Below are 17,501 nucleotides of genomic sequence, written 5' to 3' on the forward strand. Positions count from 1 at the left end.
CCCATCCTATTAAATTAGTGGTAGTTGTGATTATTTTATTTTAGAGTCACATGAAACAAAATTTCAAGATTACCAAAATATAGGGTAGAGGGTCACTATCTAAACTGTCGGAATATTTGTTGAAGCACTAACAAATCAAGAAAGCTTCTTTCTTTGGCGAAATGAAAATAGAGGTGCATTTGCTTTTTGCAAGTAATTACGTAGTAGCCATATGTACAGATAAATGTCACTATATAATTGAATTAGCAAAACAGAGACATTTGGCCACAGATTGCTCACCCTAAAAAGACCATTTTGTGCACATGGACTCGTAGACTTTTTCATTATTGTGGTTACACTTATAAAAATACACAGTGTCATGCATGTCGGCCAGCAGTTTGGTAATTTTTTTTTAATAAATGTTGATCAAGTCAAATAAGACCAATTTACTCATATGTTGAGGATTAAAAAAAATAAATAAATCAATTTACTCATGTGTTAAAGACAAAAAAATAAAACAAAAAAATTTGAGAATGGTTTTATATGAAACAGAAATTCATCAAATTTTCAAAGAAATCGAAATTGAAACAATTTTGATTCATAGTGAACTTCGAACGCTAATGATAATTGTAAAATTCGAATTATGACAAAAGTGCAATTGATGAATTAAAACCGTTCAAGTTTGATAACAAAATAATCTAATTCCTCGAAAATGATTTAACGAATTGCGTTTTATATTGGCTACTAACAATTTAATTTATGTTTTATAATTGTTCCTAATCCTTTATGCACATTCCCCTAATTAATAAAAATTGTATATCATTAGAATTCACATAATTGTATAAAATCCCGTAAAGTACAAAAAGTAAAATGCACAAGTTTAAATTCTTTTTTGCTTTATGCAGACTACAATGAGAACAAGAAAAAGAATAACGTGTAGGTCCACTTACGCGACCGTTGGTTTTATTTCTTTTATTAATTTTCATATTTGGCATTTCAATTTGCATGGAATCGGAGAACATCCCTTTTCCTTTTAACTAATTATAATTATTATAATTAAAAGCTCTCAAATTTGAGTTCACTGACACATTCTTTAACATTTTTTTTGCAAAACTTTTTTACTCCTTATAACAAATCGGGCAATGTTAAAGAGCATCCAATAAAAAAAAAAAACAATCATCGACAATAAAATACGATTCAATTGGTAAGACACTTCATTTTTTTTTAGTAGATTGAGAATTCGAGTCATTTTGAGCACACGTGTGAATCTAAAATATAGTAATAGCGAATCTCCAAGATGAAATCTAAAACTTGTGGTATTGTTAATGCTCTCAAACAAATACAATTTCAATATTTTTTGGTCCCAACCTAATAACACAACAAATATTCAGTGAACGCAAATAACTTCATTAAATCAATTCGGATGACAATATATAGCATTAAACTTTGGAGAACGCAAATCCTTCGTCATTCATTAATTACATCTATATGTTATCTATCGCTTTGTTGCATTTACTAAATAGGTGCAGCAACCATGTCTATACTCTATGGTTTAAATATTGGTTTCTATACATTAAAGTTCATTTATTATGGATAGTGCTACCGATTTTAGGGAAAAACACACAAAAAAAAATTAGACTAGCTACAATTTAAGGTATTTTTGCATATTTTGCAAATTGTTCAATTCGCATGCCTCACATATATATAGTTAATATTTGAGGTGTTTTTTCAAATAAAAAAGTTCGAGGTGCTTTTATTTGTCTCAACTTTTTAAAACTAAAATGCCAACAATCAACTAAGGGTATTTTTGTACATTTGCATATTCCAAATAATTCACATATCCAGTACCCAAGGATATATCATTCTACTCCTTATTACTCGTAATACAAAATAAATGCATTTTTGCATTTTTGTGTATGTATATGTATGCATGTATCCATTTTCCGAAACCTATGAAGTGATCACAGAGATTCGGAAACTTCTTATCATCTTATGATATCAAACTGTTCATTTTAGTAGTATGCCTACTATTTATTGACGACTGACTTAATTTCATCCCAAATTTTCGAAAATTAGCCATTACATACATGTGCCCACACCTAAAGCATTCAATTAATGTTTTCGCCAACACATGCAAAAATTATTGTGCCTAAATAAATGAATGTATAATTTGGGATTTTCCCAATATATGTACTCTTCAAGTCAATTTTTTTGAGTTAATGTTTCATTATGTGTACATTGTATCAAATTTGACATAAATTAAATGAGTAAAACTAACGATATAATAGTCCATTTGATCTCTGTCATGTCATATAAAGGGTAAGGTAAAAGTGGAAAACTTCACGCTCATTAAAATTACATACTGAAATCATTGGCTTGACATCACTCTTAAATATAGATACATATAGTATTGAATTAGATAAATAATTTTTTGTATTCATCTCTTTTATATTTATGATTATCTACGTTTATTTTTCAACAAATTAAAGAATCTGTTTGTCACAGATGAGAAATACTACTAGCAAATGATGCCAATGGGCTTGTAAATCTCATCCAAATTCCACTCGATATAAATTTTCGATATGTACAATTCTAATAATTCATGACGATAAGTACAATTGCTATAAATATAATCGATGTTAAATTAATATTCACTCCGTCCGTGATTAGGAGTCCCGGTCATTTTTGCGCACCCATTTTATAAAAATGATAAAAAATAGTTTAAGCGGAGAAGTGATAAAGTAAAAGAGAGAATAATGTTGAAAAGACTCTTCAACATTATTGTCTCTCTTACTTTATCATTTTTGACGTTAACTATATTTTATGATTTTTATAAAACGGATGTGTAAAAGTGACCGGGACTCCTAATCGCGGACGGAGGGATTATAGAATTAGCAGTCAAAAACGTTGCCGTATAATTACAAGTAATGTACCAAAGAGAGAAGTGTTTCTGTGGTAGATGATAAATGTTGGAAAATGAAATGAGCTCATATAGCAAAAACAAAATACATATACCATTTTTTTTTCTTATAAAAGGAATAATAGTAATACTCCATATTTTTGCTAATTAAAGAAAAGAGTAGTATTCCTACTAGTATATTAATGAAGTGCATGGAGGTGGTAGGGGACTAGGGTACTTATATTTATTTAATCATGCAGTTGGGGGCTACAAAAATGTTTTGACTAAATTAACGTCATCTCATACGTTGCAAGCCTACTTTATTAATAAGTTGTAAATACATCTTGATTTTAATCTTTTTTTATTAAGTAGTTTATAAATTTCGACACGACGTATGCAATTTAAAAGTAATTCAAATCGTAGATGACATTACTCTATTGTTGCATTCAATAGTGGTCAAGTAAATAACCATTTATAAAAGCAATTAATTAAGAAAATTCATACTTGCATACAACAATATTATTTAGAATAACAAGCCTATAATTAAATCCCCTAAACAAGGGAAAAAGAAACACTTCCACCGAATAATTCACATATACATTTTCACATCTATGCGATTAAGAACGCATACATTGAATTACGAGTATTGGAAAAATACTTTAGTTTCAGCTTCATAATTAGATGTAGTGGCAGTTTTATATAGACTCAATTTATAGGGAGTAACATGATGCAAGTATTAGATATTCTATAATTTCAGTTAACTGAATTATAAAGTATGAAAAATTATAGTACCACTACTCCATTAACTAATTTTTAAACAAAATATATTAGTACTACTAAATTAATTTATTGGAGTAGTCGCATCTCCTGAGTTGCGGTCCTTTGCCAGCTTTGCCGAATGCAATTTCACTTTTTTGTCTGTGTCACTATCTCAAATCTAGAAAAGATAAAGATATTCAACTAATTATTTGTCCGATTTTAACACATCGCTAAAACACTCTTAATTTAATTAATCATAATATGATCAATAATAGTTTAATGATTGCCAACACACACAAACAAATTGTTACCGTAAAGATTCTATTTTTTTCACTCAAATTCCCCCACAAATATTTTTTTTCCTGCATGTGCAACTGGTTTTACATTTCCCCTCAGATCTCCGGCAAAAACAAACAAAAATATGCGAATTGCGAGAATCACAACAAACATTTTCTTGAAAAAAGAATGTTTTCCCGCGAAACCTCCAGCTTTACGATGTGAAAATTCGGAGCAAAACCCCAATTCATTTTATATCGCCCATTGTCTCCTTGACCCTTTCTCCCTCTCCCTCTCTCTGAAATTTTCAACCTCTGCTTCTCTTGCAATAGCTAATGTGGCATCCATTAAGAGTTTCTGCAATCATTTGTGATCTGTAATTCCTTTTTCTTTAAGGAATAGTGGTCAAGTTTTGATTTTGAACATTAGGCTTGTCCAAAAAACCCAAACCCAACTGCCATCAAAGTCAAACAAAGAGAGAGAAAGAGAGAGAGAGAAATCCAAGTCAATGATCAAAGGTGTATGTCATGAGGGAAAAATCAAATGACTGGATAATTCCTACACGTATATTTCATTTTCGTCTTTCGTCTAATGCTAGGTGTTTGCCAAGGCACTGTCGTTTTCTTGTTTTTATACACCACTTTTGAGCTGCTCCAGCTGATTTAGCAGCCTTAATCTTGCTTAATCCAATCACTCATTACAAAGATTGAGCCTTTTTGAAGATGGAATCTCTTGTCTTCTTCTTCCTCAATCAGTCCTCTGAAACCCCCAAATATTCACAATAATTCATTTCTGACAACTGTTTTGGAGTAGTTGGAGATTAGGACCATTTGTTGGAGTTATTTTTTTCCTCTGAAAATAATTGTTTATGTATGGTAGTTAGAAAAAAATCTCTGATTATGAAGTCATTTGTATGCTAGGTGCTTGACAAAAGTAGCTGCCCCTGAACGCCTGCATTATCAGAGGGCAGTTGCTGCTATTTCAGACAGCAGGCCTGGTTCAGTTCTCTTCTTGGATCTCACGAGATTAAGGTTGTTGTAACAGAATGAGAAACGGCAGAAAACGGAGAATAAATTTCAGCAGGATCTACACATTCAAATGTGCAAAAAGACCATCAGCAGAAGAAGATCTCTCACAGTCACAGATTGGGAGGCCTGGCTTCTCAAGGGTGGTTTACTGCAACGAGCCGGATGGTTTGGACGCCGGCCTTAGGACATATGCCACTAATTATGTTAGGACAACTAAGTACACTCCTGCAACTTTCTTGCCCAAGGCTTTGTTTGAGCAGTTTAGGAGAGTGGCTAACTTCTATTTTCTTGTCACTGGTATCTTGAGTTTTACCCCTCTTGCGCCCTATACCGCGGTCAGTGCTATAGTTCCCTTGATTATAGTTATTGGAGCAACCATGGTTAAGGAAGGTATTGAGGATTGGCGGCGGAATCAACAGGTATTCTTGATTTTTGGTTATGTGGTAGTATGATATACGTTTTGTCTGATGTTAACCTTGTTGTTGTTTTTTCTATTGGTATTGTTGTTGATGTTTCTGTTGCTGCTGATGTTGCGGTTGTGTGTGTTTGTCTTTTTTAATTATTGAGGTGTATGGAGTGTACTATGCTGCTGCTTTATTTTGTTCTTGGCTTGGGTTGCTTACTACGTTTTTGGAGGAATTCTACTTAGTTTTGTATGTGTTCAGATTGGAAGACTTTCTGCTGGATTTGGGATGTTCAGATTTTTGTGGAAACTACCTGTTTTGTTTATGTGCAGTGTGAATATTTTTTGTTTTGAGTAGACAGAACCAATAAATTTATTGTTGACAGCTGCTTTATTTCTTTGTCTTAAAATTATCCAAACAAAAAGTATGTTATTGGTTCTGGATTCAGATAATCTTTGATTTAGTTAAGATTGCCTCGATCAAGGCTCTGATTATGAGGCCACTGTATGTCGTTGGACTAGATATGTTACCACTGGCTTTTGCCCATTTGGGAAATTTATAATATTCGACGTAGTTATTTGTTTCCTTTCTTACCTGTCAATTTGTATACTCTGGTTCTTGTTGATGATGATGATGACGAGAATCTGCAAATATTAGGATGTTGAGGTGAACAACAGAAAGGTGAAGGTACATGAAGGTGATGGGAAGTTTAAGTCAACGCCATGGAAAGATCTGAAAGTCGGGCATATAGTTAAGGTGGAGAAGGATGAATTCTTTCCTGCAGACTTAGTTTTGCTTTCATCAAGTTATGAAGATGCTATCTGCTACGTTGAGACCATGAACCTTGACGGGGAGACAAATTTGAAGATCAAACAAGCATTGGAAGCAACTTCATCACTAAATGACGAGGAGTTCAAAGATTTCAAGGCTGTTATCAAATGTGAGGATCCTAATGCTAATTTGTACAGTTTTGTTGGAAGTATGGAGTTAGAAGGAGCTCAACTCCCTCTTTCGCCTCAACAGTTGCTACTTAGAGACTCAAAACTCCGTAACACAGAATACATATACGGAGCTGTTATCTTCACAGGCCACGACACGAAGGTTATCCAGAATTCAACACCTCCTCCTTCCAAGAGAAGCAATATAGAGAAGAAGATGGATAAGATTGTTTACCTTTTGTTTGGTGTTTTGTTCACCATCTCCGCAATTGGATCAATCTACTTCGGGATTAAGACTAAAGACGACTTGGATGGCGGAGTCAAAAGGTGGTATCTCAGACCAGATAATGCTGACATATTTTTTGATCCAGATAGGGCACCAGCCGCTGCCATATATCACTTTTTGACAGCCTTGTTACTGTACAGCTACTTGATTCCGATTTCTTTGTATGTGTCAATAGAAGTAGTTAAGGTGCTTCAGAGCATATTTATAAATCAAGATGTTAGTATGTACTATGAAGAAACTGACAAACCAGCCTATGCCCGTACCTCAAATCTGAATGAGGAGCTAGGGCAAGTTGATACTATACTTTCAGACAAGACAGGGACGCTAACTTGTAATTCGATGGAGTTTATCAAGTGCTCAATTGCTGGTACTGCATATGGACATGGTATAACAGAAGTGGAAAGGGATATGGCCAAACGAACAGGGTCTCCATTTATGGTGAAAGGAAAGGATGTTGGCAGCCCAAGAAGATCTTCGGTTAAGGGATTCAATTTTGACGATGATAGAATCATGAACGGGAATTGGTTGAACGAGCCCCATTCGGATGTCATCCTTAAATTCTTCCGCTTGCTGGCAGTCTGCCATACAGCTCTACCCGACGTTGATGAAAACACAGGGAAAGTCACATATGAAGCTGAGTCACCAGATGAGGCTGCCTTTGTCATTGCAGCTAGGAAAATCGGCTTTGAATTCTTCAAAAGAACACAAACAAGCGTTCATGTGAAGGAGTGGGACCCCGTCTCTGGAGAAAGAGTTGAATGGTCAGTATCTTTGATTTCTCCACCATATTTTTATCCTCCCTTTGACATCTAGACAGTCATTTATGCGATGCATATCCTAAAACAATTTTAGCTGATGCATGCAGGTCATACAAGTTGTTAAATGTTCTAGAATTTGACAGTTCAAGAAAGCGAATGTCTGTGATAGTAAGGAATGAGGAGGGAAAGCTACTATTGTTTTGCAAAGGTGCTGATAGGTTGGTTTCTTTCGTAATGTACTGAAACTGCTACCGTGCATTTCATGTCCATATGTTTTGTTGACTGAAACACACGTTGATGACAATGTTCCCGGCATGCTAAGCATTACCAGTAGAAATATTTTCATTCCTAAACTTTTTGCAAAATATATTTGTTTGTCATAAACCTTCCTAATATCAGCTGCATAATTACTATTTCACCGCAGTGTCATGTTTGAGAGGCTTGCTGAAAATGGAAGAGAATATGAAAAGGAAACCAGGGAACACGTGAATGAGTATGCTGATACAGGCTTGAGGACCCTAATACTTGCTTATCGGGAACTCAGCGAAGAAGAATACACACTGTTCAATGAAAAATTCACCGAAGCCAAGAATGCAGTCAGCGCCAATCGTCAGGAACTGATTGATCAAGTGACTGAAGAAATCGAGAAAGATATGATTCTTCTTGGTGCAACAGCCGTAGAGGACAAGCTTCAACAAGGGGTGCGTCATTTTACAGTATCACGCAGTGCAGTCATGCATGGTTCTCTAGATTTGGCCAGTGCTGAATTTTCTTTTCTGGTGTTGTTCGTGGCAGGTACCTGAGTGTATCGACAAACTCGCGCAGGCCGGGATCAAAATATGGGTTTTGACTGGGGATAAGATGGAAACTGCTATCAACATTGGGTATGTTCCAGCATGATTTCTCATAAATGCAATCAAAGCCGACTATCCATGTATTTCTGATTGAACGGGTCGACTTTGCAGGTATGCTTGTAGCTTGCTCAGAGAAGGAATGAAGCATATTCTTGTTAGCTTGGATACAGAAGAGATCACAACGTTGGAGAAAACAGGAGATAAGAATGTGATTGCCAAGGTAAAGCAATTTATAGTTATTTGTGAGCAATTTCTGTTTGGATTGACATTTACATTGCCTTAGAATTACTAGATTACATTTTCTGGTTTAGGGGTGGGTACAAAATGTTTCCTCTTCGTATTTGTTAGATGTTACTGTAATAGTGTAAGTCTTCTTAAGTGGTATGTGTAATCGGGGTATTGATTAGGTTTCAATTTTTTATTAGGCTTCGAAGCAAAGTGTTCTCCAGCAGATCACTGTGGGGAAGAGTCAGGTGGCTAACTCGGGATCGGAGGCTTTCGCATTGATCATTGATGGGAAATCTCTTGCATATGCATTAGATGACAGTGTCAAGAATTTGTTTCTTGGCCTTGCAATCAGCTGTGCATCTGTAATATGTTGCCGCTCTTCTCCTAAGCAGAAGGCTTTGGTTAGTTTGTGTTCTCTGCATCTATACATTCTCATTTAATTCTGTGATCTAGCCGCCTCTACTGCTTCTATCATATATGTAAAAGTATTCAAATTGATTTTTTAGCCGTGTCTACTGCTTCTATCGTACATGTACAAGTATTCAAATGGTTTTTTAACCACACAGGTAACAAGACTTGTTAAGGATGGAATACATAAGACTACTCTGGCGATTGGCGATGGAGCTAATGACGTTGGAATGCTGCAAGAAGCGGATATTGGGATCGGAATAAGTGGTGTTGAAGGAATGCAGGTGCAAAAGCTAAATTGTGTGTTGTTTGGATTAAGAGTTCTTGACAAAGCCTCACATTTTGTTTTCGTTTACATACCAGGCAGTCATGTCGAGTGATATTGCAATTGCTCAGTTCCGATTTTTGGAACGTCTGCTTTTGGTGCATGGACATTGGTGTTACAGAAGGATCTCTTCAATGGTAACTTCAATGTTCACCTTTCCAAACTTCTGAGCTTTGTTCGAAGTTATGTCTTCATTCACTACTTAATTTTATATAACCTTTTATGCAGATTTGCTACTTTTTCTACAAGAATATCACTTTTGGTATCACTCTCTTCCTATACGAGGCTCACTCGTCTTTCTCTGGGCAAACCGCGTATAACGATTGGTTTCTGTCCCTTTACAACGTGTTCTTCACCTCATTACCCGTTATTGCAATGGGGGTCTTCGACCAGGACGTTTCTGCTAGACTATGCCTAAAGGTACGCCTCCATACGATATATTAGCGTGTCTAGTATCTCATCAAAGTCTCATGCTCGATTTCACATGGCAGTTTCCCTTGCTCTACCAAGAAGGTGTGCAGAACTCCCTCTTCAGCTGGCGCCGCATTATTGGTTGGATGCTCAATGGTGTTTCCAGCGCCGTTATCATCTACTACTTCTGCTCAAGGTCACTGAACCCTCAGGGATTCAACAAAAACGGAAAGATTGTCGATCACCAGATTCTTGGAGCGGTAATGTATACGTGCGTTGTGTGGGTCGTCAACTGTCAGATGGCTCTTGCCATTAGTTACTTCACCTTAATCCAGCATATATTCATCTGGGGTGGAATTGCTCTGTGGTATATTTTCCTTTTAGCGTATGGAGCTATGCCCTCGAATATCTCCACAACCGCGTATAAGGTGTTTGTGGAGTCTCTGGCCCCGACACCTGCGTTCTACGTGGTAACGATCTACGTTATCGTCTCAGCTCTCCTGCCTTACTTTGTGTACAAAGCTGTTCAGATGAGGTTCTTCCCAATGTACCATGGAATGATACAGTGGATTAGGTACGAGGGCCGAGCTGATGATCCGGAATTCTGTGACATGGTGAGGCAGAGATCGATAAGACACACGACTGTGGGCTTCACTGCTCGTTCCCTGGCACGGACGAATCCATTGCATGACAGGAGCCGTAATCATCGATAGCACGTGGTTGTTATGTGTGTTCGGAGCCCTGCTCGTTGTACAATGATGCTTCGATTTTCTCGTTGTGAACTTAGTACCGCAAGGTCTGTACAGTTTATTTGTGCAGTTTGTAAGTAACACAGATTCAACCAATTTTGTAATCTTTATCAGTCGATGTAGTTGAAGTAGATATGTGAGGAAATCATTCTATTATATCAAGATTTTGCTTAAACTTGCTCTGTTGTTTTAGGTATTGGGAATTACTTCAACATTGATTGTTTTGTTGAAGAACTAACAATTTTTATTATATCGTGATCAAACTAAAAAACGCATTTATAAGTAACAATTTGCTGTTGAAATTCTGCCAATTTTTTTTTATCTGAATACACTATCTACAAAAACTAATCAAAACAATGAAAAAGAAGAAAGTAGAGAAGAAAAAAGATGAATTAGTTTTGTCGTACAACGCCACATACATTTCCCCCAATTAAAAAATCAAATCAAATGAAATTAAGATGAGTAAACCCTAGGATGAAGACGACACCGGCTCCTCGAGGCCGAGGAACTCGACGGCCGATTTCCCCAAAATTGTGGCGAATTCATTCAAGCTGATGACGCCGTCGCCGTTGGAGTCGGCTTCCTGCATCATATCGCTGAGCTCACGGTAGGTGAGGGGGTGCCCCATCTTCGCCATCTGGCCGGCGAGCTCGGCGGCGGTGATGTAGCCGTTTCCGTCGCGATCGAAGGAGCGGAAGACCTCCATGAGCTGGTCCTGGTTGAGGAGCACCTCCTCGTTGATGTCAGGGAGGATGGCGTCGACGAGCTCGTCGAATTCGATGGAGCCGTTGCCGTTGGCGTCCATGTTGGCGAGGAGGGAGTGGATCTGGTCGCCGGAGGGCTTGAGGCCGATCGAGCGAAGGAGGGCGGCGAGCTCGAGCTGCGTGAGGCTGCCGTCGTGGTCCATGTCGAAGCGGGCGAAGATGTCCCTCAGCTGGTTCAGCTGATCGGATTCCATCTTAGCCATTCTGATGCTGCGGAATGCGACCATTTCCCCAAAATCGAATTAGAAGAAACCCTAATTTCGGAGGGTGGCTGTGCTTGCTTTGGGGAGTGTTTGAGGCTGTGATTTTAACGTCGGTTTGAAATGGTCGATGAGTGAGAAAGCGCGTGGGTGGTGATGATGAAAGAGCAACGAAGATGATCAAATACTAGTATTTATATTTATCCAGTAGTGTAACAATATTTTATTGACTTATTGTAATTGGCCAATATGAAACTTCTACAAGTCTTTTTGTGACTGACCTATTCTTGCAAACTTTTCTTTGTGACTTTAGATGGAATGTATCTATACATCTTATATTTTGACATTTTTTTATTGTGGAGGTAAGAAGTAAATTTAGCATTAAATGAGTGCAATATTATTGGGTAAGAAAAATGGCTTGCATGTGGCGAGTCTTATATTAATTGCTTGTGATGGTGATGCGATGAATTAGATAAACATTGGAGTAGAGTACAATTTTATCACACTCCCTTTAAATATCTCCAAGTGGGATATGAATAAATTATCATGAAAACGTTTTGACACTTTCACTCACCTAAGCTTTAATGTAAATAAGATTGTTCTAGACAGAAACCAATGGTTCTTCAAATAAATTTAAGGAAAAAAAAACTGATTTACAGAAGATGGAGTATGTGATTAATCATTACTCCTAGTAATTAATATAATCGAATAGTTAAGGACATAGAGCCTTTTAATATACGTACATTTTAGATAACTATGGAATAATTATAGCACCGCCATGAACATGCAGCAGCTTCCTCCACAGACTGTTCTATGATTGCCACTTCATTCGCTCACTAATCATTAATCAATATCACCTCAATCCAACAACCCTCAACATAAATCTGTGTGTGTGTGTGTGTGTGTGTGTGTGTGTGAAAGAGAGAGAGTCAACTTGCACAGCACTAGGAGGAGGAATTGGTTGTCCCCATTCTTTAAATTTTATTATTATAATAGTAACGAATCACTCAATTTTCTCCATCTTTTGAGAGTACTTCATTTTCATTATACTATACACCATTTTAACGTAACCTAAAATTGTCGGCTCCACCAAACCAATTTAAACAACGGTTTATAGACATATAGTACTCTTAGTAATTAATTACAAAGACAGCCTGAAATAAACAGTTTCTCTTTATAAATATAGGTTTAAGAAGAAAAGACAAAAGGCAATTCTCTCTATACAGTAAATAAACATCATCACAAAAAAAGGAAAAAGGCCAAAACTCTTCCTTCTCCATATCACTATGCTTTAATGCAACGAGCATCTATTCCATTTACACATACACATTGGTGCATGCAAATAACTCGTGCATTTCACCAAAATGCACGGCGAGAAGCAATGGAACAGCCCCAACAATCATTTCCATTCCGTCCACGCCCAATGCTTGGACGGGTGAGGTCTGGCGCGCCATTCTGTGACTACTCAAAGAATTCGCTACTAATATCATCTTGAGGGCCAAAAGCCATCCTCTGGAACAGTCGGATTTCTGCAGACTGCGTTCTGGGGCTGAATACTTGGCTCTCCCCCACTCTCATTCCGTTTGTCAGATCTGTGGTAGCCATTGTGTCCAATGCTCTCACCACCTGAACAGCATATACAGATTGATAAAAATAACAAATGCCATTCCATCCATGTTTGTTTCTTATGTGCTAATGATTTGCTGTAGTAACACTGTTATTACCTGTCCCATCTTTGGTCTTTTGATAAATGAATGGCGCACGCATGCTGCTGCAGCTTCAATCATCCGAAACATCTCACTCTCGATATATTGTTTTTCAAGCCTTGGATCAGCCAACTTCTCAAAGTCTTGTGTCACAATTGCTTGAGATAGCAAAGGCCGAGCCTGCAACGAATTTGGTTTAATGTTTCCAATTTGGCAGCTGTATTAAAATAAAGAGAGATTACTAGCTAACAGAAATTACCATGCAAAAATGCACCTTTTAGCTAGTACAATTATTTGCTTGCTAAATGTAGTAACTTAGCACTCAAAACATACATAAAAGAAGCAACAGTACCCCAGCACATATACCACACCTCAAGGCTGATTTATTTCCTCCTTTCTACTCGAAAGCCCATCATAGGATACTACCTACAGGGCTATAATCACATTAATAAAATAGATATAGAATGGATTGTTTGATTCTCCGTATACACATGTAGCCCATGCTGCAATTGCTAGAGAAAATATGTACTACCACTTGATACAATGTCTGAAGTAATTATGTTGCATACAACATGCGTTCAGAAATTCTACTACATTCACTCCTGGATCCTATTACCATCAGTACTAGACACAAAACAACTGAAACATAAACAAAATCAAACAAACAGTTGTTTTGGAGGAGAAACTACCCGAAATCTCAGTTTTTTATTAATTCAATAGAAGCATTCTAGTCTAACAGCTCAAAAATATTGCAACAGCAATCAAGTGGCACAAATGGATGCAAAAATATGGGTTGACCAAGTGGCAAAAAGATGGACATGAATGCAAAACCAACTTAATCCATTTTAAAAACACTCATGCATGCTAAGGCAAGGATTCTCAGGTATTACGACATATAGTTGCACACGTCTATCCCTGTGGATTATGTATAAAACATATTGATAAACTTACATATTCAACTAAGCTCTCAGCCTCTAATGGTCCAGATTTATCTACAGGCTTGCGTCCAGTAATTAACTCTAAAAGCACAACTCCGAATGAATATACGTCGGACCTTTCAGTCAACTTGCCACTAGATGCATATTCAGGAGCCATGTATCTGAAACCCCAATAAATTCAGGTATAAGAGAAAATCAATACTTAAAATGCTTCAGCTAGTTTCCATGAAAACATCACCACCAATGGCAGACGACTTACCCAAAAGTTCCCATAACACGTGTGGTAACATGTGAATTTGTATCCAAAGCTAATCTAGCCAATCCAAAATCAGAAACCTAGAAATGTAGAAAGACAAGAACTGAAGAGTACTTGATACTCTAAATAGGTATTTGAATATAAACATATATCGTCTGCAAGAAAATACACATACCCGAGCTTCAAAGTTACTATCTACAAGGATGTTAGATGACTTTATATCTCTATGGATGATACGAGGATGGCCTGAAGATCCACCAACATACGTTAAATTAATATTCTGTTACAATATACGTACAATATATGCAAATGAGCTATTCAAATGTCCAGAGTAGTAGGTAAATGTAAAGTACCAATTCTGTATTCTATTTGTATCGAACTACTCTGTCACTAAATGATGGAATATTTATCAATCCCTAAAAAAATGCCTCTAGTTTCTTTACACAGAAAGAGAAGAAAAACTATAGACCAATTAAGATGAAAATCACAAAGTCGTGCTTTAAGCATATTCTGATTGGCCAGAGTATGTAAACATCTAATTATGGGCACTATGAAATAAATTATTCTATCATGTTGTCATTGTTAGAGAACACCTAGTTCGTAAGTGTTAGAGCAAGAGAGATGAGAAATTGAGAAAAAAAGGTTGTAACAAACTTCACAAAGAATATTCCTTTTAACTTCCAGTAGCGCAATCCTCCTATCCATTCAAGTAGATGCTTTCTTCTTGCAGAACTATTTGGAAGAAGTTAATTCACTCTATTGTCCCTACTTTGAGGAACATGGAGAAAAAATTTGAGGCAACATCTTATCAAGTTTAGATCAACATCATCACAATGTCTATGATACTGCTATTTTATGTCTTTGTTTCTGAGAAAATGATAATATTTCAATTCAATTTTTACTTAAGTCCAGTTTACAGTATATGCCTAAAAATGGCAAAAATGTGGCTTGTTTTAAGTTGAAGGGAGGATAAAACAGACTTTCTTTCAACAGCGAAATATATCTTGGCAAGAAGTAGAACAAGCTTAAAGATGTTAAATGATAAAAAACAAAAAAAAGTTAAATAGCTTACAATCTTCGTGAAGGTAAGCTATTCCACGAGCTGCGCCCAGAGCAATCTTTACACGTACAGCCCAATTCAGAACAGGCACACCTTCACCTGAAACAAGTTATTGGAACATAACAATAATTTATGCAGAAAGGAATCCTTCAAAATTGTAAAGCAAAATTTACCGTGAAGGTGGAAATAGAGATTATTATTAGGAACATATTCATATACAAGCAGCCTTCTGTTTTCGTTTACGCAATAACCAACAAGTGTCACCAAATGGCGGTGGTGTATACGACTTATTATCTCAACTTCCGACCTAAACTCCCGCTCTCCCTGCCCTCCGCCAATCTTTAACTGCTTAACCGCTACATCACTACCATCCGCAAAGGTTCCTTTATATACACACCCAAATCCGCCTTCACCCAAGAGATTTTGGGCTGAAAATCCATCTGTTGCCTGGACTAGTTCTTCATAGCTGAACCACGTCCTAGACCTGCTGAAGCCACCAGGATCCTGAAGGGGTGAACATATGATATCTATGCTAGAGCCACTTCTGTTTCTATGTTTTGACATTTGGAACTTCAAAAATGCAGGATCTGGGCACATGGCAGATAACTTTTTTAAATTATTTTCATAAGAGAGGATACATGACCATGCTGATATTTTAATTTGCATGTTCTAATATATTTACCTGATTTGTGGGAAGAGGTCGGCACAATGTAACCACCATTGCGTCCTCTTTTTCGCCATCTCCAACAGCAGCATCCAACCACGAGAAGAAATCCTAATAAACCAAATACTAAAGAAAGTACCAAGTTGGCCTCAACACTAATGCCCTCACCACTAAGATGCTCTGAAAATGTTGGTGTATTACTGGAACTATTGGTGCTCGGATGGGATGGTGGTGACCGAGAGGGGGGAGGAGGTGGATGTTTTAGCATTGATGGTGCATGTGGTGACACTGGTGGTGAATGTTGTGGAGGTGGAGGAGGTGAGTTTAGTGGAGGTGGTGGAGGTGATTTTCGTGGAGGTGGTGGAGGTGATTTTTGTGGAGGTGGTGGAGGTGAGCTTTGTGGAGGTGGTGGTGGAGGTGATGTTTGTGGAGGTGGGGGTGGTGAGCTTTGTGGAGGTGGTGGTGGAGGTGGTGAGGGTGAGGGTGGTGGAGACAAACCTGCTGGGGGCTCTGGTGGTGGTGAACTATTAGGGGGCATGAGTGTTGGTGATTCCACAGCAGGAGGTGGGGGACTGTTTAATGATGGAGGCAGGGGTGGAGGGTATTCAGTAGTAGGAGGAGGCGAATATTGAACATCTACTGGTGGAGGCGGTGCAGAGCTAACTGGTGGTGTAACAGGAGGTGGAGGTGATACTAGAGGCGGTGCTGAGCTAACTGGTGGTGGACTTAAAGACGGAGAAGCCATGAGTGGTGGCTCGGGCAGTGGTGGAGGAGGTGGGATTGGGGGAGGGGAACTCTTCAGTGGTGGCAGTAATGAACCCTGAGGATCATCAGGAGGAAGAGGAGGTTGTGTAGAAGATGCAGATGACATCTCACCAGCCACCAACAACCCCTTGATACACTAACTTTGTCGCTACTTCTATACACAAATTTACTTACACTTGAATATCATATACAAATACTACAATGTAGCCAAGCAATTACACTTCTCCGAACAATCAAACCGTCAAAAAATTGCGATCAAACTACAATTCCCTTTCACGCACCTAGTCTATAATCATGCATGAATCACTGATTCTCACGAACTTAGGAAGCAAAAACACATGGCAAATCGGCAATCGCCAAATGAAACAACGATCACCACGATCTGCAGGGAAAGCAGTACTCAAATCCCCAATTCTACGCAAGACCTAGTCGGCAAAACGTCAATTAACGTCATAGTCCGACTGAATTCCGATACAGATATCACGTAACTCAGTGTATACAGCTGCAGGATCACAACTTTACTATTTACACAAATCAGGAAAATAAAAAATCTCACACTTGAGAATCACTGCAACGAGATGCCAAAAGCAGCCATGCATCGGAAAAGACATGACAGATGTGTGACATAAGATTAACATGCGAGAATTTTTCTGAGCTTTCAGTTTCCATGGTAGATTCTCCACATCACAAATCTGGAGTGCTAATTTTTTATTTATCTGTGTGAATGCATGAAAATGGATTATTGTAAATTGTTTGATCACGAAAAATTGGGGTCAACAACAATTCTTTCTCTCCATAACTCCTTTTTTTTCCTTCTCTTTTCACAATTTCTCACTTTATGTCCTT

The 17,501-nt window shown here is 37.6% G+C and overlaps 3 protein-coding genes across 5 annotated transcripts; 1 reads left to right on the forward strand and 2 right to left on the reverse strand.

The window, feature by feature from the left end:
• The first annotated feature begins 4,076 nt into the window (after positions 1–4,076).
• On the forward strand, positions 4,077–10,477 carry LOC125212572 (putative phospholipid-transporting ATPase 9). Of its 2 annotated transcripts, none has more exons than XM_048112777.1 (12): positions 4,077–4,477; positions 4,834–5,360; positions 6,003–7,330; positions 7,435–7,545; positions 7,752–8,028; positions 8,123–8,211; positions 8,293–8,401; positions 8,607–8,810; positions 8,976–9,101; positions 9,181–9,279; positions 9,371–9,562; positions 9,634–10,477. In XM_048112777.1, exons 2-12 carry the CDS (start codon positions 4,959–4,961, stop codon positions 10,264–10,266), a joined length of 3,570 nt encoding a protein of 1,189 aa, XP_047968734.1. In that variant the 5' UTR covers positions 4,077–4,477; positions 4,834–4,958; the 3' UTR covers positions 10,267–10,477. The 2 variants fall into 2 exon arrangements, with proteins under 2 accessions (XP_047968734.1, XP_047968735.1); XM_048112778.1 differs by having other exon boundaries at positions 4,077–4,431.
• Positions 10,478–10,674: 197 nt separating this feature from the next.
• Positions 10,675–11,443, reverse strand: LOC125212574 (probable calcium-binding protein CML16). Its single transcript, XM_048112779.1, has one exon. The coding sequence runs from the start codon at positions 11,291–11,293 to the stop codon at positions 10,772–10,774; it is 522 nt and encodes a 173-aa protein (XP_047968736.1). The 5' UTR covers positions 11,294–11,443; the 3' UTR covers positions 10,675–10,771.
• Positions 11,444–12,421: 978 nt separating this feature from the next.
• LOC125215457 (proline-rich receptor-like protein kinase PERK9) lies at positions 12,422–17,496 on the reverse strand. Of its 2 annotated transcripts, XM_048116877.1 has the most exons (8): positions 15,909–17,496; positions 15,400–15,813; positions 15,239–15,325; positions 14,342–14,412; positions 14,170–14,246; positions 13,924–14,071; positions 12,991–13,152; positions 12,422–12,892 (listed from the first exon to the last, which is right to left on the reverse strand). In XM_048116877.1, the coding sequence occupies exons 1-8, from the start codon at positions 16,759–16,761 to the stop codon at positions 12,728–12,730; spliced, it is 1,977 nt and encodes a 658-aa protein (XP_047972834.1). In that variant the 5' UTR covers positions 16,762–17,496; the 3' UTR covers positions 12,422–12,727. The 2 variants fall into 2 exon arrangements, with proteins under 2 accessions (XP_047972834.1, XP_047972835.1); XM_048116878.1 differs by lacking the exon at positions 12,422–12,892 and having other exon boundaries at positions 13,054–13,189.
• Between the last annotated feature and the right edge of the window lie 5 nt (positions 17,497–17,501).

This window comes from Salvia hispanica, chromosome 3, assembly GCF_023119035.1.
Source record: "Salvia hispanica cultivar TCC Black 2014 chromosome 3, UniMelb_Shisp_WGS_1.0, whole genome shotgun sequence".
Lineage (NCBI taxonomy): Eukaryota > Viridiplantae > Streptophyta > Magnoliopsida > Lamiales > Lamiaceae > Salvia > Salvia hispanica.

Bases quoted from the DNA above. Each gene is read 5' to 3' on its own strand.
- LOC125212572 (XM_048112777.1), top strand. From the start codon at position 4,959: ATGAGAAACGGCAGAAAACGGAGAATAAATTTCAGCAGGATCTACACA. The intron at 7,546-7,751 runs GTTGGTTTCTTT...ATTTCACCGCAG, and splicing joins TTTTGCAAAGGTGCTGATAG to TGTCATGTTTGAGAGGCTTG. The intron at 9,563-9,633 runs GTACGCCTCCAT...TTCACATGGCAG, and splicing joins CTGCTAGACTATGCCTAAAG to TTTCCCTTGCTCTACCAAGA.
- LOC125212574 (XM_048112779.1), bottom strand. From the start codon at position 11,293: ATGGTCGCATTCCGCAGCATCAGAATGGCTAAGATGGAATCCGATCAG.
- LOC125215457 (XM_048116877.1), bottom strand. From the start codon at position 16,761: ATGTCATCTGCATCTTCTACACAACCTCCTCTTCCTCCTGATGATCCT. The intron at 15,326-15,399 runs GTAAATTTTGCT...AACTTGTTTCAG, and splicing joins TCTCTATTTCCACCTTCACG to GTGAAGGTGTGCCTGTTCTG. The intron at 12,893-12,990 runs GTAATAACAGTG...TATGCTGTTCAG, and splicing joins AAAGACCAAAGATGGGACAG to GTGGTGAGAGCATTGGACAC.